Source organism: Bos indicus x Bos taurus, chromosome 9 (assembly GCF_003369695.1).
Source record: "Bos indicus x Bos taurus breed Angus x Brahman F1 hybrid chromosome 9, Bos_hybrid_MaternalHap_v2.0, whole genome shotgun sequence".
In the NCBI taxonomy this organism is placed as follows: domain Eukaryota; kingdom Metazoa; phylum Chordata; class Mammalia; order Artiodactyla; family Bovidae; genus Bos; species Bos indicus x Bos taurus.
Genome location: NC_040084.1, coordinates 41,597,914 through 41,622,926, shown reverse-complemented (window position 1 = coordinate 41,622,926; position 25,013 = coordinate 41,597,914). Strand labels below are relative to the sequence as shown.

Here is a 25,013-nt window from a genome sequence, read left to right as displayed (position 1 = left end):
TTGAGGAGAACTGGACAAGCATTTTTAACTGTTCCTTATTTGGGACTTGTCTGCTCTTTTTCTCACGATTAGAATGAGGTGATAGGTTTTGGAAGGAAGGCCACAGGGGAGGGTGCCGTTTTCATCACGTTGGTTTGAGTGCACATTATCAATCTGACTTTGCCCTTTGATGTTGACCTTGATCACCGGGCTGAGCTGTCACGTTTCTTCACTGTAAAGTTACTCTCCTCCACCTCCCCTTTCCATACTGTGCTCTTTGGAAGGAAGTTACTGTGCTCAGATCACATTGCCTTGAGGAGGGAGTGTCTGCATAAATTAGCTGGAATTTTTCTGAATGGGAGACTTGCCTTACTTCTTCTGTCAACTCAGCAAATCTTACTCTGCCATTTTTTCTTATGCCTGTGAGACAGGTGTGAAATTGTGGCAGGAGGAGATGGAGTCAGAGAAAAGATAGGTAAAAATTCACACCAGTTCTGAATAGAAGTGGCTCAGAAAAGGTAGCTGCTGCCTCTGTACTAGAGGAGCAAGGGGCCAAAATGGAATAAAATAGCCCTGTAGGTGATGAATCACCCTTAGAGAGCCAGGGAAGTTTGTTGCACAATGCAGGGGGAGATGATGTGGTAATACATTGTAAGTGCAAACTTCAGTAAAGGAAGTACAATTACAGAAAGGACAACGAAACCTGGGGATTTAAGAAAAACAATGTCAGTGAAGTCCTACAGTCCCCCGCATCTCCTGAATATGAAACCATCTCCCACACCCTGACTATGAAAATGCCATCTACAGTATTGTCATTTAATCCCAAGCCAAGGAGACTCATGCAAATGCCTTATTTTTAAAGCCTCTGAAATTGAGGCTGCTTTAAAAATTGCGTCGGATTAGTAACTGTTTCTCCTGGGTGCTCAGTTGGACCATTGCGGCTCATCTGCATTGTCCCTTCTCTCTCTGCAGAACTCTATCCGGCACAACCTGTCACTGCACAGCCGGTTCATGCGGGTCCAGAATGAGGGAACCGGCAAGAGCTCGTGGTGGATCATCAACCCTGACGGCGGGAAGAGTGGCAAGGCGCCCCGGCGGCGGGCCGTCTCCATGGACAACAGCAACAAGTACACCAAGAGCCGCGGCCGTGCAGCCAAGAAGAAGGCAGCCCTGCAGACCGCCCCCGAGTCAGCAGATGACAGTCCCTCCCAGCTCTCCAAGTGGCCCGGCAGCCCCACATCCCGCAGCAGCGATGAGCTGGACGCGTGGACCGACTTCCGCTCGCGCACCAATTCCAACGCCAGCACAGTCAGCGGCCGCCTGTCCCCCATCCTGGCGAGCACGGAGCTGGACGACGTCCAGGACGATGATGCACCACTGTCCCCCATGCTCTATAGCAGCTCGGCCAGCCTGTCGCCCTCTGTCAGCAAGCCGTGCACTGTGGAGCTGCCCCGGCTGACCGACATGGCGGGCACCATGAATCTGAACGACGGGCTGGCCGACAACCTCATGGACGACCTGCTGGACAATATCGCGCTCCCTGCATCCCAGCCATCGCCCCCGGGGGGGCTCATGCAGCGCAGCTCCAGCTTCCCGTACACAACCAAGGGCTCCGGCCTGGGCTCCCCCACCAGCTCCTTCAGCAGCGCGGTATTTGGTCCCTCGTCTCTGAACTCCCTGCGCCAGTCTCCCATGCAGACCATCCAAGAGAACAAGCCAGCCACCTTCTCTTCCATGTCCCACTACGGCAACCAGACACTCCAGGACCTGCTCACGTCGGACTCACTCAGCCACAGCGATGTCATGATGACCCAGTCGGACCCCTTGATGTCTCAGGCCAGCACCGCTGTGTCCGCCCAGAACTCCCGCCGGAACGTGATGCTTCGCAGTGACCCAATGATGTCCTTTGCCGCCCAGCCTAACCAGGGGAGTTTGGTCAATCAGAACTTGCTCCACCACCAGCACCAAACCCAGGGCGCTCTCGGTGGCAGCCGTGCCTTGTCGAATTCCGTCAGCAACATGGGCTTGAGCGACTCCAGCAGCCTCGGGTCAGCCAAACACCAGCAACAGTCTCCCGTCAGCCAGTCTATGCAAACCCTCTCGGACTCTCTCTCAGGCTCCTCCTTGTACTCAACCAGTGCGAACCTTCCAGTCATGGGTCACGAGAAGTTCCCCAGCGACTTGGACCTGGACATGTTCAATGGGAGCTTGGAATGTGACATGGAGTCCATTATCCGTAGCGAACTCATGGATGCTGATGGGTTGGATTTTAACTTTGATTCCCTCATCTCCACACAGAACGTTGTTGGTTTGAACGTGGGGAGCTTCACTGGTGCTAAGCAGGCCTCATCTCAGAGCTGGGTGCCAGGCTGAAGGCTCACTGAGGAAAGGGGAAGTGGGCAGAGCAGGTCAGTGCATAGTATTAACAGAGCGGGTGGTGGGGGATGCTGGCTTTATTCACATGGTGCAGTAACCTGGCTCCCAACCACTTCATTCCGAGTTGTACCTGCAGAACAAATAGGGCTGTCAGGTGCCCTTTCCACAGTTTGCTGACAGCTCAGGACTTTTACCGCCAGTAGAACCAACACACACATTCAGAGGTCTCATTTTTCTTTGTATCCGGTCACCCTCGCTGACCTGTGACGCAGACCCCGCTACTGGATGGATGGATGAGGATAGGAGGGCAGGGAGGAAAGGAACCCTAGGCCACACAAAAGCCTCGGTTCAGGGCCCTGCCAGAGGACTTTCTTAGACCGTCTGGTCCAGCACTGCCGTGGTCCATCTTCGATGGTTTCTATGTCTTTTATTCCAACAAAGAAACAATGTTTAGGTGCTTCTAATTTCACTGTAGGCTATGTTTTCTAGACTCTTTCCACCAGAAGCAACATCTGTTCAATTTTTCACTAGTAGTACTAAGCATCTTTATTAGCACTCAGCATCTAAGCAATTTTAAAAAGCAGAAGAATTAAATTGAAAACAGAAGCTCTTATGTGAGGGAGCATTACTCATGTGCTTCTTTTTCCCAATGTATAAATGATGTCAGGTTCCAAATAGTGACATGATTTGTGAATGGTGACAGATTTTTTTTTTAAGTTGTGGCATTTTAATTCTCTTGGAACCAAAAAGACAACAACATGATGTGGCAAGAAAAGCATTTGATTAGAATCAGAAGTCAAGGGCTCAGTTCCACTTCTTTTGCTTTCTGGCTGCCATCTAGAGTGTATCACTTAGCCTCTGAGCTTCAGTTTCCAGTTTTATAAAATGAGGATAACAGCCCCTGTTACTTCATGGGGTTACTGTTAGAATCTGATACACTGAAGGGTGTGAAAGTGCTTTGCAATCTGCAGTGGGCTATGTTCAGTGTATCTAGGTACACACACTAACTGATGAGTAAGCAGGAAGCCCAGAGAGGTTAAGTGGTCTGCCCAAGGTCACACAGCTGAACCCAGAATCTCTGTTTCTGGAATGGCTGGAACCATCATCGTTCTTATCATCATCATGGCTAGATAATAAAAATGGGAAGCACTCTGAACTGGAGCCAGAGTAGCAGGTAATACACAAGCTTGCCCCTAAACTCTCCTCTTCAAGTAGTAGAAAGAGCCCTGGGGTCTTCTGCTGTAACAGGTTTGCACCCCCAGATGCTCCCATGTTTAGGGGCTCTGTTCTGTGTCTCAGTTCCTTTTTTTTTTTTTTGTACTATCAGCAAGCTACTAACACTTTTTAAGTGGTGTGAAAGAGAAATGAGATTCAAAGCCATAAAAACTGAGCCTTGTTTAACCCTCTGCCCTGGTGCAGGAATCACAGGAGCCTCCTATGGTGAGCTCATCCAGCTCATGGGTAGTTGTGGAAAGGGGAATGTCGAGAGTGTTGTGATACTCAACTTCTCCACTTTCCCAGGCAGAAGCAGGCCCCTAATGGCACTCAGACATCTGTTTCCAGTCACTTAATAGCCCTTGAGATGGTAAAAAGACTGCAACAGAGCTAAGTAGGCTGACACACTTTCATGCTGCCAGAACTCAGACTGGTGAAGACTCGCCTTGAGAAATTTAGATATTTGGCTTTTAGAAGGATAGTTTGTCTTCCTTTAAGAAGAGGAATGTGATTGTGGCTTCTCAAGACTCAAGTAGGTTTTAATTTTGGTTTGGTTGTAAGAAGTCTACTTTCTAGATCACTGAGAAGAGTATGAGAAGAAAATGTGGTAGCAATTTTTTCCTGATATTTCAAGTGTATGTTTTCCTTTTGGTTGAATAGCAGACCTTTCCTTGTGTGTGTGTGTGTGTGTGTGTGTGCGCACGTGCATGTGTGTAATTCTGAAAGATTATATAAAAATATTTTAAGGGAGATTTAAATACTTAGGTTTTAAAAATATATTTAAAGCATTCTTATTTCGATAACTACTTTTAAGATTACACATTTTATTATGATTATATTAGAATCTTAGGGCCATTAGTCATCTTTTTCTCAAAACATTTTGGGGGAAGTTTTTTGAGAATATAGCTTCTTCAGTAAAAAAAACTAGTCACCTGAAAGTAAATTTTCCTGAAAGTAAACCAGCTCAGTATGACCAGAGCAAGAGAAGAAACATACGGAAGACAGTGAGGGGCTATGAGCGTCTGGTTTGAGGGCTTTAGAGTTTCCATCTTGCTTTGGAATGATTTGCTCCTCTAAACAGCCAGGGTCACGTGTGGCCTGACATGTATGCTTTGCTTTTACATTTAACTTGTTGCTGTCACTTTATTGAAGATGCTCTTGAATTCACAAAACAGGCCTCAGTATAATCTGAGAACCCACTTTTCCAAAATTAAGCACCCCCAGCTTCCCAAGACTTGTTCTATGATGACTTTCTTGGTTTGACTTTTTTTTTAAGCCAGTAGTCGTCGTATTTCTCTGGATGCTGTCCCTGCCTTGGTAGCTGAAGGTCCCCTGAGCCCGAGTGGGTGCTGTCTGGTTGTGGAGTTAATTGAGCAGGCCTGTCTGGCTGACAGACAGTCTTGCTTGAGAACTGTGGTGAGATGCTTCTCTGGAGGGCTGGGTGTTTCACACAAATCATTCAGTTTAGACCATGTGTGAAATCCTTTGACCTAGGGATCTATCTGGAAAAGGAAAAAATAATTGTACCTTTTTTATGAGTGCCAGCTACTGGGGTGTGAAGGACACTTTCTTCTCTTAGGCATTGGTGGAGCTTGGTGCACATACTTACAGGCTGGCAGCTGGCATGTCTGTGAGCGAGTTTGCTGGCTGCAAGGCTAAGCTTCCAGTAAGCCCTCCTGAGACTGTCATGTGTCTCTTCTCAACAGGAAAGCAGCTTCAGTTTCACTGTAGTTTTGATGTCAAAAGATGCCTAAATTCACATGCTCTTTTGTTCATCTACATCTTTTGGCATTTGGAGACCCCATTAGGGAGCAGCCTCATATTTAGTTGCATTTTAAACAACTTAATGACCAGATCAGATCAGTCGCTCAGTTGTGTCCAACTCTTTGCAACCCCATGAATCGCAGCATGCCAGGCCTCCCTGTCCATCACCAACTCCCGGAGTTCACTGAGACTCACATCCATCGAGTCAGTGATGTCATCCAGCCATCTCATCCTCTGTCGTCCCCTTCTCCTCCTGCCCCCAATCCCTCCCAGCATCAGAGTCTTTTCCAATGAGTCAACTCTTCGCATGAGGTGGCCAAAGTACTGGAGTTTCAGCTTTAGCATCATTCCTTCCAAAGAAATCCCAGGGCTGATCTCCTTCAGAATGGACTTAATGATAAGGACTGGAAAATACTAACCAGGAAGAGCACATGTGGAGAAGAGAGAGAGAGTTCTCTTCCTGTCTCTGCCAACTGGCCACATCACAGATGACTCTTAGAATAGTAGCTTTCTCATCTGTCAAAAGAGGACAGAATCAGAGAGCTGTTTTTTGTTTGTTTAACCAATAAGATTGTTTTTTTAATTGAAGTTTAGTTGCTGTACAGTATTTTATAACAGGTGTACAATATAATGATTCATGGTTTTTAAAGGTTATACTCCATGTATGGTTATTATAAAATACTGGCTGTATTCACCGTGTTGTACGGAACAGCCTTGTAGCTTATTTTATACCTGGTAGTTTGTACCTCTAAATCCCCTACCTCTATCTGGCCCCTACCTGCTTTCTTCTCCCCACTGATAACCACTAATTCTCTGTATGTGTGAGTCTGCGTCTTTTTTCTTATGCTCACTAGTTGTATTTTTTAGCAGAATCATAGAATGTTAAGGGTACAGAGGATGTATAATTTTGAACCTGAAACCTAACATTCTGTCCATGAAGTGGCCCCAGTAAAGGGTAAGTGATATAGAACTATAAAGAAACAGTGGTATAACAGTGTAGAAACAGCAGGCTCCAGTGTTGGAGGTCATTTAGAATTTAAATTTAGGCTACTTCTCTGAAGGAGCAAGTCTTTGATACTTGTTGGACTAATGTTTAAGTGCTGCGATTCCATTATATCTTTAAATATTCATGTAGGACTAATTCTGACCAAATATAGGCAATATTACAGGGCTACTTATGTGACATTTTTTCTTGCTATAGATATTCCCATTAGGGAATGCAACACGTGGTGTGTATTACATGGAAAACATGCCCTGTTACTTACACTTGTGAACTGTTGTCTAGTCTTTGGTTATGGTGTGCCAGCCTCAAGAATTATGCCTCTGCAAGGATCTTTATTCTTACTTTTTTATAACACCCGAAGTCTGAACTGTCATTCATGGAGAGAATGGCTGTCTGGATCTTTCTAATGTTGACAACAGGGAAAGAAAATTGTCAGAGCCCTGGAAAGAGGTTTTCTGTGCAGAGGCTGGTGTACTCCTTGCACATACCCTTCTCCCTGGAAAGCAGTGACACCAGCGCTAAGGCTGCTCTTCCTGGGCCTGTTGGGTTTTCAGCACAGCTTTGCTCACCTCTGACCAGCCTGCTAAGCATGGGACAGAGCCTGAGTGACCCTGGCCCTTCAAGCAGTAGCATGTATATATGGCCTTTGGAAGGTGTCTTCTGGCCACAGAGCTTGTGCGGAAGCTAAAGAAGTGGAGTAAAAATCACCAGAATTACTCCTGGAACTTCTTGTACACTCTTAAGTTCCCATTAAGTGCTTCTTTTCAGAGTGTTCATAATGCTCAGTATTCAACTTCTTATAAATATTGTTTCCTATGAGTGGAGTCTTCCCCCAGGGGCCTGCTTCTCAGAGACGTACCTTTCTGTATAGAGATGGGGGTGGTGGGGCGGTGGGTTGGGACCCACCTCTGTGCTGTAGCCAGAGAGATTGGCCTGTCAGAGGTCCGCCTGGGCCCGGGGCTGGTAGGATGCTTGCCGACACTGCTTTCTCCTCTTGACTTGGGGGATGCAGGTCTTAACGCTGGATTTTCATTCCAAGATGGAGATTCCCCACCTTGTAAGAGACTTGACCCGCTTCACCCTGGTTTTGTTGGTGTGTTCATTTGATTTGAAAATACTGCCTCCTCCATCTTCCATAGTGTTTTGAAATTTAAAATTTTAAAAACTAAAATGAATTAAAACATTGTATTGTGAACTCAGGACACTGCAGGTATTTAGAGGTCCCATGGATTGGTGTTTCTCAAAATGTTTCACAGAACACTAGATCCTCAGGATATTCATGGTTATTAAGCAGAAAATAGATCCTGTGACCAAATGTTTGAGGACTGCTGTGTGAAATAAAATGAAATAGGGTTGTTTCCTGTAGGACTTCTCAGAGCCTTAGAAGTTTAATATATGTTATAAACTTTCTAGGATCAGATTTCATCGTTTCCTAAGTTTTTTCGACTACTACTAAGTCACTTAAGTCATGTCCTACTCTGTGCGATCCCATAGACAGCAGCCCACCAGGCTCCCCCGTCCCTGGGATTCTCCAGGCAAGAACACTGGAGTGGGTTGCCATTTCCTTCTCCAATGCAGGAAAGTGAAAAGTGAAAGTGAAGTCACTCAGTCGTGTCCAACTCTTAGCGACCCCATGAACTACAGCCCACCAGGCTCCTCAAGTAACTGATGGGATTTTCCAGGCAAGAGTACTGGAGTGGGGTGCCATTGCCTTCTCCGGGTTTTTTCAACGTCTTTAATTAAATCCTTATTCTAGAAACCATAGGACCAGCGTCCTAAGGAAACCCCTAAAGAAATCCTGAAAGAGGTCAGCAACCTCCTGAGAACTGGGGATTCTTTGCCCTTTTTTTTTTTTTTTAATGTATTTATTTTTTAATTGAAGGATAATTGCTTTACAGAATTTTGTTGTTTTCTGTCAAACATCAACATGAATCAGCCATAGTTGTTTCTTAGCTTTTTTTCCCTCTTGATTCTTACTGGAGCTTTTTTTTCGACCCTGTCACATACCAAGCTTTTCTCAGCCAGGGTGGGTTCTGCTCTTGAATGAGCTATCTACCTGGCGAAAGGGTAGGCTACATGTTGGTGGAGGTGCTCCAGTCTGTTCATTAGACAGGATTCATTCATAGAGTACCTGCAGTACTCCAGGCACTGTGGAGAGGGGAAGGGGAAGTAGGGTCTCCCCTCAAGGCACGTCCCTGGCTGGGGATGTGGGGCAGTGGTGTCGGTGACCATTGTCATGGAGGAAGACTGCTTTTCATGCGAGACTGGAGCGAAGGCCCCGTTGGGCAGTCGCAACCTTGCATGTTTGGTTTTCTGGGACAGTCCTGCTTTCAGATGTCCTGTTCTGTTATCATATGGTCTATTTCACCTGTCTTTGGCTGGGGGATAAAAACATAGGCTCCATGCTGATCGGGCAGAGTTCAGACTAAATCCAGATCCTGGTTCCTGTTGAAAGCTCTGCAGGATACTTGCTTTTATGTTTGTTTTCTAGAATTGGTTCATCATCACAGTTGGATGTGAGCCAGCCACTCGCTCCAAGCTCACTGTCCCTAGGGCTCTGCTCTGAAGAGACCTGCAGATTTAAAAAGCCTTCCCTGCAGCCCATCCCATGTTAAATAATGTCTGTGTGGTACAACAGAGAACCTATGAATCTGTAGCAGAAGGCTGTCATTTTCATGGCTATGTGTCATTGAGTCAAGTCACTCCATTTCTCTGTTTGCTTGTCTGTGAAATGGGGCTAAAGTGGAAACCTACTCCACAGACGCTCTTGAAAGGACTACCTGTGAGATGACCTAATATCCTTTGGCAACATTTTTAAAAGTTCCTTGATGTTTATTGTTACTTAAAATGGCTCCAGAGGTTAATGCAAAATTAAGGAAACTCCCAAGCCAGTCTTAACACTGTTGGCACAAAGAGCAGTTACTTTCCTCGGTAAAATAGAATCGATCAGGTTTCTTTTCATTAAAAAGGTACAGCAATTTGCTGTTGTATGAAACCTTTGATGTCCCCTAGAAGTCCTACTTGCCAATTTAGGGGTCCCTGACAAAGGCTATTTTTTTCACTAGGAAGGACCTCCTGCCATAGGTAGATTAGGGAAGTTTTGTACATGGTACCCAAAGTGTTCCATTAGCATCTTTAAAGGACTGAGAAATCCTAGCTGTCTGGCTTCTGCTTTCTTTCCTTAGGGGGCCTGTCATACCTACTCTGTGCTGAGGGAGAGCCTCACCCTCCCATTCCCCGCTTCCTCGGAGTGGAGCCCCTTCCTGTCAGGTGGGAGCCTGGAAATCTGACCTTCCCCCTCCGTGCCGGGCCACCTCAGCCACATAGAGAAATGAAGAGCTGATTCAGCTCTCCTAGGACTTCTTGGAAGCAGAAAGATCACCACACAATAAACGGCATGATGCTGTCAGGGGCCTGGCCGTGGACCCCACCTTCCCAAGAGCTAGGGATTTACCCCCATTCTGGCTAACGTGACCCATTTTGGGGTTCAGGAAATATGGTCAGATGTGTCATTAAGATCTCCCAAATCTAAGGTCAGTGAAAACCCAGAGAAATCAGGCTGTTCTCCTCCAGGAGCTTTCTTCCCAGAGAAGCAGGACCAAGCCCAGAGCCGAAGCACTCCGCTGGGAGGGCTGCTGCCATGAGGCTACAGGTGTTTTGTTCTCTTCCCAGTAACAAATGTGAACCCTACTCTAATTCTAGATTTCTGATTTTTTTAAACAACCTCTTTTCTTGCTAAAATCTATGATATTCATTTATTAAAGGACGAGAAATACTTAGTCATGAAGCCCTCAGAGCATAATTCCAGTGTTTCTAAGGGTAAAACTTTGAACTGCAAAGTCCTGGTTTGATCCACAGTCTGTTCTCTCTCTGTGTCCATCTCCTTCCCTCCCCTTCCCTCTTTTCCTCTCCCCTCTTTTCCGCTCCCCTTTCGTCTCTCCTCTCTTTCTCTCTGATGAAACTAGCCTGGACTGTGACATTTTTTGAGTATTCATGTCTGTGTAGTGTTCAGTTTGACTCCTTAATGGAAATGAATGACCACGAAGAGGCCAGAAGTTCTGAGGTTGAACTTTGAATTTCCACTGGGCCTCTACTTGTGTACATGCCACTGTAATTAATTGTAACTTCCATTAGTCAATTGTATGTTCAGAAATGATTGGGAAGCAGTGGAGCCCAGTAATCAGAAAACATGGTGTGACTGACAGATCTGTTAGGAGGTGTCCCCTAGTGGTGGTGGCCCTGTGGCCAGAATGCACTCCCACTGGCCCTGGTCATCTCAGGCTGTCCTGCTATTTGGGGTGGGGCACCAAGGTGGGCAGCTCCCGGCACGTACCACTGCAGTGCTGGTCAGGGGAGAGGAGGACCACCCAGGCCGCCCACTTTGTGGATCCACCTGACTCCTGGATCTGTCCTCCCACCAGACTGGCGCCCTCAGGACGGATGGGCCTTTGCCTCTTGTCCATCTTGGAGCCACCCTGGAGACCCTCCTTTGGGTTCCTCCTTCACTTCCTTCCTCTGCTGAACTGACGTGGGTGCTGCTTCTTGGCCACCATCTGTGTTACCTGCATGTCCTCGTCATGTCTTATAGGTGAATGAGGGGTTTGGACTGTTTGTGAAACTAAAATAGCTGATTTTGTTCAGTCAGTTTCAGAGTCACTTTTGGAAAATTTTAGATTGTCTGCAAAATCCTGCATAGCTAAAGCAGGGAAAGAAGCCTTTGGAGACCCTACTGTTCGGTGCTCGGTGGCCGAAACCTTAGCTGGGCTGGAGCATCGCAGCTACTCTTGCCTCCGGCCCCAAGGGAGGTGCGGCATCCCAGCCCAGCAGGATAGCTGCATGCCGCCACTTGTCCCCCCACCCCTCTGGCCAGTGAATGCGGTGAGGAGTCACACAGGATGGGTGACTCCTGTTTGCCCAGCAAACATAAACAGTGTGATGTTCAGGTCATGGTTTATGGGTCTAAGATTTCCTCCTGGACTACAGTTCCCTTTTGTTTCTAAATGGTGAATCTCTTTAGCTGTGACAGCAATTTGAGAGCTAGAGTAGCATGACTCTTAATTCAGGGAGCTGGACTTAAGAGTGGGTGTAGTAGGATGGGAGAAGGTAAATTCTTCATTAAATGCTTACTATTTAAAATTTTACTATTATAAAAATTAAATTATTTGGATGTTAAAACTGCACCTTGTATTGATCCTTAGGAAGTTTCATCTTGCAAGAAATGTGAGTTTTAGAAACTTAATCTAAGGTTCTAGGTCTTGTCCACAAGCAGTAGGTTCTGCTTGGATTCAGCAGAGATTAACTTTTAGCAGGTGTAGGTTTGAAATGCTTCATGGAAGCTGTAAGGCTTAAAAGAGCGGTAAGTGTTTCAACTGGCAGAGGGAAGAGAGGGCTGTTTCAGGAGGACGTTCGTTCACTTATTCAGCCAGCAATTATTGTGCGCCTCTCCTCTGTTTCAGCTTTGCAGGCTGCTTGGGACATCAAGAAAATGTGTCCCTGCTGGAATGTACACTTCTCGTGGGTGAATACCACGTCTAAGACAGTGCTCTTGAGATAATGAGATGGTCCGTAAGTGGTTTGATTTGAAGGCTTTGCTCTGCTCTCAGTATACTGGGAATTCAATATGTGTGAAAAAGTAACCGTTCCGGGCACTATATGATGCGGTGCCAGGTGTGGCTTAGGAGTTAAGCAGAGGACAGCCTGGGGCGGGTGGGGCTGGAGGATCTGTCTGGATGTTTGGATCGGGAGAGCAGGCCAGGCAAGGCACTGACCCTGGCGCATCGGATCAGGTGGCAAAGCTGGAATGAGGTCAGCAGAGCCAAACCCCCCAGGTCTCTGCCAGCCACAGCTTTGGAGTATTATATGGGCTGCCCTTCCTGGAAACCTGATTTTCCTTTAGGGAGGCTCCTCAACTGAGTATAGATTTGGCCAGAATTTCCATACCTGTTTTCTTTTCCCTCATAAACTATTCAGTGTCTAAAATGGCAAGTTGATAGCATTTGCCAAACGGTTTTTATAGCGCTGCACCTCCTATAATTCCCCTTCTCAGGCAGCTGTGGAGGGTGGTTCTCTTCAGCCAGCCTCACAGGCAGAAGGCTGCATTTTAATCAGCCAGGCCTCTGTGGTCCCTGAACACCACGTTGGTTTTCATGCGCTGCCCTCTTCCAACCCAGAAGAGACTAAGAAATTACCAAATTAAGCCAGAATGCTATGCTTCAACACCATTAGGTGTTTTCTTGAGCTGCTTCATAGTTGGGCCTTAAAGATGAGCTCCACAGGACTTGCTGACATTTCTACTCTCCAACATCGGACATGGCCACCTTACCAAGCCCTGCTGTTTCTCCTGGGGTGATACCATCAGAAGCCTTGGATGCTATCATATGGTTGTGGCCTGTGATAGATTGGGTGTCCCTCAGACCCTCCTTGGGGGGAAGCAGAGATGGTGGCCAGCAGGCGTTTCTTTGCTCTCAGATAGAAGCATTCATCGGAGAAGGCAATGGCACCCCACTCCAGTACTCTTGCCTGGAAAATCCCATGGATGGAGGAGCCTGGAAGGCTGCAGTCCATGGGGTCGCTAAGAGTCGGACATGACTGAGCAACTTCGCTTTCACTTTTCACTTTCATGCATTGGAGAAGAAAATGGCAACCCACTCCAGTGTTCTTGCCTGGAGAATCCCAGGAACGGGGGAGCCTGGTGGCTGCCGTCTATGGGGTCACACAGAGTCGGACACGACTGAAGTGACTTAGCATAGCATAGCATAGAAGCATTCATTCTCTGAAACCCACACCTGTTCGCTGAAATCCACCTGAAGTTTCCCTGTCATTGAGCAAACATGGATTCATTTCTTTTCCATCCTAAATGTTCTACATGTAGTCCCTTACTCGCCTCAGGGGTTGCAAGTTTGGCTTAAATTATCTTTATGTTTAAAGAGTAAAGAAAGTGGTATTTCACTATAATTTTGTGTTTCAGGCAGACTTTCCGCCAAGCATCTTTTAATTTTGGCCAGGAAAGCGTGGCTAACCTGCGTGGATTTGCAGATGGGAGAGTTTTGTCCCTGTGGTTCTTTTTCCTTCCCTGTCATATTTGGAATTGGGGCCCTGTTCTTCTCCTTTCTGCCAGGAAGATAAAAACACTGCTGAGAAATCCGGATTTGTCACAGTGGAGTTAGTTGTGGGAGGACAGCAGCAGGAACAGTTTATGTTTTATTCCCAGATTAAAGTTGATGGGGGTTATGTTTTGTGTACAGTTTTTTGGAGGCGTGGCCCTTTCTTAGAACATCATGTGATTTAGTGGTGATAATTAGTTAGAAACTTGTCTTCCCTACAGATGCCAAGGTTATAGAGGGACTTACTCTCACCAGAGACCAGATGACAGCATCCACAGATATTTTTAGAAGGGGCCTCATCATTTGGTTTCCCTATTTCATTTTCTTTGCATCAACAGCCTGATTTCAAACTTAGTCTTGGGCAGGGAGGGAGAGGGCGGAGATTTTCTCCCTGTTAATGAAAGTCCTGGATGGGACAGGACAGCGTCTTCCTATTTATTGTTAGTTGGCCCACTGCCTAGAAACTGCAAAGTGATGGCTGTAATCCCCTTCAGCTGTAGGCTTCCTTTTCCTTCCTGAAGTTTTGCCTAATCTAATGTGGTTTTAGACTCATAAGGCCATCCACAAACACACATAAACCTCATAGTTAACTGAAGCATCTCACTTTAAAGAATGTAAGACTAGTGAGAGCACCATTCAAACGCAGGGAATTTGTGTCCAAACCAAGTATCGTTAAATCCGGTTATTTACTGTGCTCCTTTCATTTTTCCAGTCAGTCATTTTTCCAGATGGTGTCAGATAAACATGTGTAAACATCGAGCCACCAGAGAGAGGTTAAAAAATCTTAAGGCGGGGGCCTTAGAGAGGCTGCTTTCCTTGTGATGAATTGTAATTGTAAGGTCTTCCTCGTGAATACTGATCCTAGCGTTCCTCTTAGAAGGGTGATTGCGTTTCCTTTCTGTGTTCACGGTATTTTACAAACTGTTTGCCTTCTACCACAGAGGAACAAGTTGCCTTTCCATCCTGTGGAGTCGGGGCTTCTCTGCTCAGTTTGTCCTCTGTGAGGGCCGCCTCTCAGCCTGGGCCTGGCCTCTGCCAGTTGAACTTCCAGGCTCAGGCTGTTTGCTCTGCGACCTCAAGGGCGTGTCAGGACAGAGTGCCACGAGGGGCCCCAGGCCCATTCTGCAAAGAAGGAAAGCGGGCAGGTCGATGCCCTCTTTTGCTTTGAACGATGCCATGTTACGGGCTTATAGGTGCCTCCTGCCTTCTTCCCTCCTGTGTTGACCCGGTGCCAGCATCAGAGCGAGTTGCGTGCTCTGCCGCTGTACTTGGGGAATGAAGTGTGTCAACTCCCCAGCATGCACTGGTGTCTGTGGCTGAGTAATTAACACCAGAGGGAATGGGGGGATGGGGTTTGGGCTAGGAAATACTTCACAGCTCCTCTCTTGGCACTTGCAGTAAGTCAGGGTCCAGACTTGGGGACCAGAGTCCCCTAATGACTGACTGCATAGTGATCTTAGATGGTGGTTGTTAAGTGTTATTGTGAAGGGAAGAATGAAATCCCCTTAAAGAACCATATCCGCACCCTGTCTGTTCGGGCCTCAGGGGTCCCAGGTGGAGCCACTAGAACAGTACCGGTTCCAGCAGGCTAAATGTCTCACGGGTGCTGATACCCGTCAGACCTTTCCTCCCTTTGAAGTCAGCAAGCTGTTATTTTATAGTCCAGGATAATATTATCTAGTATCCTTACAGAGCAGAGAATACCTCCAAAAAAGCCATCAGCTAGGGAAACAATACTTGGGGAAGGGGTGGAAAGAAGGGGCCTTTTCCTGCTTTATCATCTCTGCCTCTCATAAACAACCCAAGCTCTTCTTTTTGGAGCTGTAGCAAGGGTAGCTATGACTGTGGGTGTGTAATGTCACAAATACTAAGCCCTGCTGTCTTTCTGAGGGGTAGTGAAAAGGAAGATTGCCAAGCAGTCCAGTCAAGAGAGAGAAGCAGATGTAAATAACGTATGTGTATGAGTAAGAGAGGGGGGAGCTTATTGATGCATTTTTCATTACTTGTTCACCTTATCTGGTGAGACGATCCAGAGTTCATGTTACTTCCCTCCCACCTTTCTATCCATTTCTTGGCCTAGAGCCTTTTTTTTTTTTAAACCATGACAGCTGACACTGTCTCCGTAAACAAGTGGTCTTGAGGCCTGTCACATCAGTTCATTTAGCTACATCTCTTGAGTGTGTGGATAAATATATATGTGTGTGTCTGTATAATAAGTTTATTTTTTAATTCTCTGACTTTTCCTGGCTTGGTGGTCATATGATGTCTGATAAGACTTGTGTAAATTCAGATGCTTTGAGAGGACTTATGATTTGAAGATTTCTTGGAGGCATAATAATAATGCCAACAGTAATGTTGTTATTCATTGTTAAAAGGGTATTCTTTGGGAGGTTTTTTTGAGCCATTTGTGTGTGATATAATTTTATTTCCTCTGTAGATTTTTAATATATAAAGCAAAGTCTACTTAGGCAAGACAAAGTCTACTTCCCAAGACAGTCTACTTAGAGATTGCTTGTTTTTTTGGTGAGGGAAGTCAAGATTACCCCTGGCCATCTGTGCAGACTGATGAAGCATTTGTGGAAAGTGGCCATTTCCTCCTCTGGTGTTGGGCTATCAATGGAAAGGGTGGTAAGCAAGTTATTTAGTCCACAGAGCCAGCGGGGGAGAACTAGAGAAGCATAACTGGTCTGTTTGGGGTGACCAGCTTCTCTGGTTTATAGCATGAAAGTCCTATGTCCCAGGAAGCCCTTCAGTCCAAAAATCTGGAGTAAAACCCCATCCGCAGCCCGGCCCTCCCTAACTTGGAAGGGCCCGCTGAGACACAGCAGGTTTACCTGGCTTCGTTAACCTCCCCAGGTGAATGGCCCCATTTCCTCTAGGCATTTGAACTTGAGAGCATTTTGTTATCAAGCACAGGAGTAAGGTAAGTAATCTTCAGGCTTTTGTCCTTAGGTTTTCAGACCTTTGAATCTAGTGCAGCAAAACAGCCTGACTTGGAGCACCCCAGCCCAGCGGTGGGTGAGGAGACCGGGGAGGCTCAGGAGGTGTGACCCAGAGGGCCTGCTGCTGCTGTTTGAATGTCCTTAACCGTCTCTGGTTTTCTTCTCTCCTCCTGTAGACCCTCAAACTGACGCAAGACCTACCGAGAAAACCCTTTGCCAAATCTGCTCTCAGCAAGTGGACAGTGATACCGTTTACAGCTTAACACCTTTGTGAGCCCGCGCGTTTCCCACCCCAGCAGAGACTGTTATCGGCCCCTTCCCCTGGGTGAAGCACTTACCCTCGCACAGAACTCTCTCTATAATGTATGCAAAACCTTCCTTGTACGGGGTGACAGCCACCTGCCAGCGAAGGACAGCACCTGCCAGCACCGCCCACCCCGTTCAGAGCACACCGTCAGCCGGCGGGCCATCCTTTGGTGTTTTAATAGCGCGATGGTTTATGGGATGTGTTAAGCGTTGTTTTGTGTTCGTTTTCCTTTGACTTTCAGTTTCTCACATGCATTGACTTGGAGTCTTTTTATGTTAAAGTGTTAACCATCCTTCCCCTGGCACATTTACAAACAGAAAATGTACCAGCTACTGCGCTGGCTTTGGGTGTCACAAACGTCCAAACCTGTAGAACTCCCCAAACTAACATATTACGTAAACTAGAGGAGGTTCTTCTGTCTTCTCTACTTTGGTAGAAAACTATTCTTTTCTTAAAAAAAAAAAGTCAACAGTGGCACGAGTGTTGGCTGTGCGCAGCGGCCCAGGACAGAGCCCTGCGTCTGCAAACTGAAGGGTGCCCAGCGTCTGCCCCCGAGTGCTGGTCCTGAGTCAGGGCGGTCGGGCGACAGTACCCTGGCCCTGGCCTGCAGTTGCCAGATGGGTTTGGCCTGCGGTCTCCCGTCAGTATCCTCAGCTCACGCAGTCACAGTGATCATACGCTGGTTAAAAATTAGGATCTCTTCAAGAAGAAATCTGCTCAGCTCTTCACTCATTGCCAAAGGCCACTAATGGATTTAGTTTTAAGGAGAAAAGAAAAGGAAAAAAAAAAAAAACGTAGTCTTGTTTTGCTTTGCAGAAGTGAACTTACAGGTAAACATTAAGCCTGCAGTGAGAAATGTGTGGAAAGTACAAACCCGAGTCACTCTTTTTTCTAAATGCACACCCTTGATTACTTTTAGCCTTGCTCTGTATAATCTGATCTAGTAGACGTGTATGAAGGAGAGGCAATAGCATACAAACTGATTCTTTTTTTTAATATAAATAAGCTTAGGTTGTTAATTATACAAGTGACTCAATGGAAGTACAAGATAGGGCCGTTTTGACCTCCCTCCTCCCACTTTTCCTGCTTGTATGGATTTCATTTTTTTCTTTTCAAAAAGTTATGGTGCTGTATAGGTGCTTTCTGTTTAACCCAGAAAGTGTGATTATATTAGTTGCCCTCTTTGGTAGACAGAGTAGTTGGGAACACCTTTGGTACATATGAAACTGGGACAATGAAGCTCTGATTGGCACAGCATATGCATACTTCTCCAAAAAGGTATATGGAGACTCTTTTCTTGCATATAAAGCATTAGGCATACAAATGTATAAATATATTTTATCATGTACAGTTACAAAAATGGAACATTCTGCATGGATGTTAGGAATCCAGGCTCGTAGTTCAGCCCAGACCTCCCTGCATGAGTTCTCGCAGACACTTGCACCATGCAGTGGGCGCTGACTCCCCCACCAACTCAGACATGCCACCCGACCACCTGCACCCGCCACCAGCCACCAGGGGCCCCCTTGCGCATCTTTGCTTCCTGATTCCTCTGGGGGTGACGGTGGTGGTGATAACAGCTCCTAGCATAATGAAAGTTCCATTTGGTGTTGTCACTTGTCTCTCCCGCCTCGCTTAGGTTGTCATGTTTGAGTGATGGCCCCGTTGATTTCACCCTGCCTTTTACTGAATCTGTAAATTGTTGTGCAGTTTGTGGTTATAGTAGACCTGTAGCCTATTGCCTTTTCTGAACTGCTCCAAGTTTATAATCTTCATTTTGAAAGTATGTATAATTTTTGAAAATATGTATTCTATTCACGCAATCTGCTTCTCAGTGAGACAGACTTTTGCTTACCATATTCCTCTGTAGTAAGGCTAGCCCCCTCCTCGAGTCTTTGGTGGTCTGCTGTTCATGAGGACTGTCCATTGTCCGTGAGAGGGGGCTGCTCTCTGGGTTCCTAAGTGATGCTGCCCTCGGTGAAGACACAGTTTGGTCAGGGACGGGAGGGACCAGGGGGTATCGGATTCAGGAGAGAATCCGAAGTGCTTCCAACACAAGGGCCCTGAGACTTTCTCTCCTGAGCTCAGAGAAACAAGAAAACTAACAAAATAGCTATTTGCCTTTGCAGTTTTCTAGACCGTGGAAACTACTTTGGGAGTAGAAAGGCAACCCTCAAATGTGTTTCAACTTTAAAATGTTGAATTCCTTTCAGACCTGTGGCATCTCATTTATTCTCCCCCCTGCCCCAATGTTTGTTAGATTTCAGGCAGAATGTCTTATAAAATGTCCTAGAACCAGATTATAATTTAATTGAAAACAGCTGAGGGAGGGATGGAGCTGGGGTGTGAGAGCAAGACAGCCATGGAACAGATCAGGAAAATGGAGAGGGAGGGGGGGCTTTGAATCTTTTCTTTACTTTTTATTTTTTAAAAAGTAACTCAGCATCTACATGTAGAGTATCATGGACAGCTGAGATCAGGGCAAAGTCAGGTGCCAGCATCAGTCTAGAAAGGGTCAGGCAAGAATGGAATAGTTAGGCTTGTCCAGGATCACACAGCCTCGCTCTCACCCTTGGCCACTCACCTGGAGGCCAGGATCCCTTAGACTAACCAGGTCCTGCCACAGTCAGACGAGGCAGGGTAGAGGTGCCATCTTCTGTTAAGACCCTGCTTTCAGGAAGGGCCACTAGTGGCCACCATGTGAAGTTTTGAGTCTCACAGGAAGTTTTCTGACCTGGAGCGTCTCAGTGGAATACTCAGTAGCCTCCGGGGGTCTGGCAGTCATAATGTTTGCTTCCTGATGCAAACTCTCACAGTCTACCCTCAGCCTCTCATTAAGCTGCTCTAGGGAGCCTTCCACTTTTTGATGGGAAATTTAGAAAGAAGAGTAACAATGTTGAAAACATGACCTGAACTCTGGGGTTCTGTTGTTACCTTCAGGGTTCCAGAACCAGAAACCTTTTACCAAAGTTAGAAAAGAGCTTTATCACAAGCCTTCCCTGTCCTGGCATGAGGCCGCCAGACTCAAGAGTATCCTATTAACTGTGAATGAATCTGAGGTCAGTTCCCTTTATTGCGGAAACACATTCTTTGAAGATTTCAGAAGTTCGTCTTTGCTGTTAGCAGGTGGAGCGTGTTTACACGTGTACCGGTGGACTGTGGGGGGGCCAGGGCTTGGTGTTGGGTTTCAGCCCTGTGTGTGTCGCTTCCCCACTCTGAGAAGACCTCATGGCCCACTACTCAGGACAGGTATGCCCAGTCTCAGGGTGTCATTTCAGGCAGCTTCTGAACCTGTTAAAGATGGAAGGGAGTCTATCTCATGAACCCCAACTTAAAGAATAAGGAATATTAGAATCTCTTGGAAAGCCCATGTTTTTTTGTGCTGATGCCAAGGGCTGGTGAAGGAAAATAAGTTACCTTTTCTCTCTCAAAGCAGAAACAAAATCCTGACAGGTCCGAACTGTGATTTCCTCTTGGTGTATTTGGGAACCGTTGATTATGTATAACGTATTTTTAAATTAAGAAAAGCAAAAATTTTTTGTAGAAATTCAGTCGCTGGCAAAGAGGTACAAACAGCCAGCCTCTCCTGGAGACCAGGGGTGGCAGGGTGCAGCAAGGGGAGAGAGCAGTCCTTGTGAAATCCCGTCTGTCAGAGCCCAGGGACTGAGAAGAGTGCAGCTGGCCCCGAGTACACACGGGCTCCACATCCTCAGAGTCAGCCAGCCGCGGGTCCGGAGGGCCAGTTGTACTGCCTTTTTATATAAGGGACTTGGGCATTCGCGGATGTAGGCGGGGGGATGGAGTCCTGCAACCAGTCCCCCACGGATACCGGGGGTGACTGTGTATTATATTTGACCTAGATCTTTAGTGGGTAACATTTTATGCAGTTTGAATGAATAAAAATATTTTCCTTTTGTTTAGTTTTATTTGTATGTATTTTACTTTGATGAATGATTGGTTCCGAGGCCTCTGCCACACTCCAGAAATACTTGTGTGGCTGCTTTAAAAAAAAAAAAAGCTGTGTGTCTGGTCACTTATTTCTCTAAAATTATCTCATTGCCTGGCAATCAATCTTCTCTCAATATAGTTGTCCTAGCACATTATGTACACAGGAAATGTAAACAGATGTGAAGGAGGACCAGAAAAAAAAAGTTGATAATAAAGAAAAATGTATGTTTTGGCTTCACATGTTTAACATTTTTTTTTTAAGAAAAAAGTTGCATGAATGGAAAAAAAATCTGTATACAGTATCTGTAAAACTGTCTTATCTGTTTCAATTTCTTGCTCATACCCCATACAAACTAGAACTCAGTGTGGTGCATGGCTGTATTCAAACACCTAAGAGTCATGCAGTTGATCCTTTGGTTTGAAGCACCTCATCCTTTCTTTCAAAGCGAACACTATCATATTGCATTCTTACTGAGGATTTTGTCTGTCCATATGTTACCATGAAATATCTCTACCACCTTTTGTCTCAAGAATCCAAAACCAGTTTGATTTGGGAATCTTCTCCTTTCCAAGTGAAATAGAGATGCAGTACTTAACTTTCCTTGGTGTTTGTAGGTATTGCCTTGTGTATTCCATTTAAAACCGTAATCTAGTTTGTAAAAGCAATGGTGACGCATGTAAATAAAGCATCAATGACACTCTACCTTACTCCAAGAGATTGTTTGTTGTCCCTCGCCGTCTCTTTAACCTGAGAAGTGAAATGGCTGGATTTATCTCAAGGTCTCCCTGTGGGAGAGGCACAGAGCAAAGAGACTGTCCTGAGATCTCTAAACTAAATGAATCCTGTGGACTTTTTCTCTGACCCACTTTGACCTCCATAGGCGACCAGACACTTTGATAAAGCAGATTCATGGCATTGTGCATGGTCGTGGAGAGCCACTTTCAGCCTGCCGAGTCAGTTCACCCTGGGGGAGCTTCTGTGCGGGTAGTGGGATTTGGACTCTGCGCCCTGCATGGGTATCAGAGGTTTTGACCCTACGGGGGTCATGCTCTCAGGAGTCCAGCAGATGAACACTGGTCGTGGGTCATCACTGTGGCCTCCTACACAGCAAACAGCGTTTAGGCTGCTGGTGGCCATAGCATAAATGTTTCCTCGGGGCTATGTTCAGGGGAACTCCACCCTGCTGTAAAACTATTCTCAGTAGCCCATGTTGTGGATTTTCCTATTAATAAACGTCATAAAAATCATTCAGCTTTTGGGTTCAAAGTCCTAAGCAACTTGATGGACTCCATTGAGGTCAAGTAGGTAAGAAAGATTTTAAAGTTTGCCTTTGGGATAAGTTCTGTGTTGGTGGAGAGATGCTTCCGTAAGTCTGTCCTTACCATTTTTTAAATTTCCTGTAAAGGTAAAAACCTCACCATCTTCTAGGACCAAAGCCAACTGAAAGATATTTCATTTGAGATTGCTTTCCAGTTTTGATCCTGTCTCTCAAAAGATTAAAGATGGAAATCCAAAACCAGCTATCACTAGGTTCTCAAGAGTTCCCCCAAGCCAAGTAAAAATTCAACTAAAACTAATTGAAGTTAAATCAACAACACTAAGTCAATGTCAAGTGTGCCAGGGGGCCAGACTGTGATGGACATCAAGACAACCGGGACCTGGGCCTTGGCTTCTGTGAGTTTATATTCCAAGGTATCATCTGTCTGTTCCCCTGTGAGGAATAAAGAGCTTACTGCCGCCAGCTCGCCTTGCTTTCAGCTTCTTGTTTAGAAAAAGAAGAATTTGTAATGGTTAATCTCACTAACGATTGACAGATTTGATCTCAAAATGTTTGAGGAGTGAGGGCAAACTTCTAATCCCACACACGTGACACGCATCAGCCAAGCCACTCACGTCACAGCTGGAACACAGGTCAGAGGTGGAGGAAGGTAGAGTTCATAGCCAGGACTTACCTGCCATACGTTCCCTGACCTTGGCCCTCGACCACTCCCCTGGGACTTGGGAAAAAAGGAGATGGCTGTGGTGCCCTGGGTGCCTCTCAGCTCAGCTTGTGGTGGGCATGCTCAGGGGAGTGTGCTTGAAGAACGGAGGTGGAGAGAGGATCATCTGGAAGGGGACCTCTCCTCCCTCTGCTTCCATCGCCAGCAAGGAGACAGTTGGGTGCTGGGCGCCAAGGAGAAGACACCTTTGGAGCTGGAAGAAGAGGGGTCCTTCCGCTTGAATTTTCTTCATTCAAACATTAAAAGAGGAAGACTCTCAGCAATATATAAGACCTGAAGAAAGTTCGATTGTGTCTGTGTGTGTCTGTAGTTCTGCCTACCGTCCATCACATAATAATGACCCAAAATGTCATTTTTGCTCCCTTTCTCAGAGGACTTACTAGACACACTACAAACCAGCCTACTCCCACTCGGAAGAGAACTTGCAATGCTCTTCCTGCACGGGCGCACAGGCCCCGGCTCCGTGAGCCCTGCGTTCATCCGCCCCACCGGCTCCAGGACGCACCAGAGAGTGGGATGACAGAGAAAGCTGCTGCTGTCTCAGGTGTCTCACAGCCCCTGGCCAAACAGGTTGCCCAAAGGTCGAGGGCTCGATGGCTTGGCACCCATGTAACTTCCCAACCAAACTGTGAGCCCTGATCTGGAAGAAACCATAGAAAACTCCGTAATGGTTCAGTCCAGGGGTGGACCCGAGGGTTTTGACTTTCAGCTCTGTCCTTGTATACTCTTAATTTGTCAAAGTGAGAGTGTGTTACTTTTATAAAGATAAATACGGTTTCTAAAGAGCCAAGGTGGAGAGGCTGGCTTTGACTTCTTTTCTGAGTGGTTTGGTTGCTAAGTCATCTCCGACTCTTGCGACTTCATGGAGTGTAGCCTGCCGGGTTCCTCTGTCTATGGAGTTCTCCAGGAAAGAGTACTGGAGTGGGTTGCCATTTCTGAGACTGGAGGGAATAACGAATAAAGTGGGAGAAAGGGTTAGGGAATAGAAGTAGAGATAAGGAGATGATGATACTGTCTGAAACGAATCTGACTGATAAATGAATAATATCGTTGCAAAGCTGTGTCTTCATAATTTTGGATTTCCATAATTTCCTCCTATTAACACCTTGAGTATCATTATAAGAATTACCTAATCAGAACAAAGGAATTTTATGCACCTGTTAAAATAATAATTATAAAAACTAAATGCTTATACAGGATACACTCTTAGAAATGTAATTATTGCTGTTGTAACTTTTATATTGACATTAAAAAAAAAGCAGAAATACTATATGCCAGTGTAAACTGTGGCTGAGAAGAAATACTAAAAGGTAAAAGCCAAAAATTGAGATAATTCCTGTGTCGTGGACACTTTGGCCTTGACACTAGACTCAACCTCAACTGTTGCTGCTGTGAATAAGCTGATACTGTTTCTTGGCCACTTCAGGCTTCTGTTGGGGAGAAGGGGCTCTTCCTCTCACCAAGATGTGTCCACTGGGAAATCCCCCAAGTAGGAGGGTGTTCTCATGCCAGGACTTGGCCCGAAAAGACAAATGTCCATTGTATTTAGCAAGTTGTTACGGAATTTTTTGTCACAGTTATATTCACTTGTTGCACTGTATTTTTGAAAGGTAATGTGTTTGCGTGATTGATATCTAGGAAGCATATAGATGCACATACAGAATGTTTTCCATCCCTGTCTAGTTCTCTGCGTAGTTCCTCCCACCCAAAGTTTCTTGCATATCCTTCCAGAATTTCTTATGTATCTACCTTTTTTTATTACACAAAAAGTACATTATAGCCACTGACCAGTATGTTGCTTTGTTAATGATTTTCTCACACATGGAGGAAACATCAGTCACAGAAAGCCTCCTCAGTTTTAGACCTGCATGGTCTTCTGTATCATTGTATCCCAATTCATTTAACTTGCATTCCCCTATTGATAGACACTGGACTTTGTTTCCAAACATTTTTTATTATCAGCAACACTGCAGTTACAAACTTATACATACATTACATACAAATGTAAGAATCTTTGTAGAATTAATGCCCAAAGTGGAAACAGTTCTGGGGCAAATAATACATATACATTTGCAATTTTGATAAATGGATCAAATTGCCCTGCAATGTACCAATTCAATGTACCAACAGTATATGAGAAATCCCTGGTTCCCCACAGCCTTATAATTTTCAAGTTTTAAAAATAAACTTGCAAGTCTGTCTTTCCCTTTCCCTCTAAGCTTCTTTAAGTCTGTACCAAGGCAAAGAGGGCCTGGCAAAAGTGAGGAGTGGAAGATGGGAGAGGCTCAGGAAGCAGACTATGGGTGGCCTGGAGATGGCCAAGGAAGGAGAAGAGCTCGGTGCCGGGGCCAGCCAGCTTGGTCCCGGTGCCAGCC

At 45.8% G+C, this 25,013-nt stretch overlaps 1 protein-coding gene across 2 annotated transcripts in view; it reads left to right on the top strand.

The window, feature by feature from the left end:
• Positions 1 to 21,345, top strand: part of FOXO3 (forkhead box O3) — a 117,973-nt gene extending 96,628 nt beyond the window's left edge. For both annotated transcript variants that reach the window (XM_027551270.1, XM_027551269.1), the window contains 2 exons: positions 952 to 2,387; positions 16,559 to 21,345. In XM_027551270.1, the coding sequence (XP_027407071.1) occupies positions 952 to 2,352 (1,401 nt within the window). In that variant the 3' untranslated portion in view covers positions 2,353 to 2,387; positions 16,559 to 21,345. The remainder of the gene's footprint in view (positions 1 to 951; positions 2,388 to 16,558) is intronic.
• The last annotated feature ends 3,668 nt before the right edge of the window (positions 21,346 to 25,013 follow it).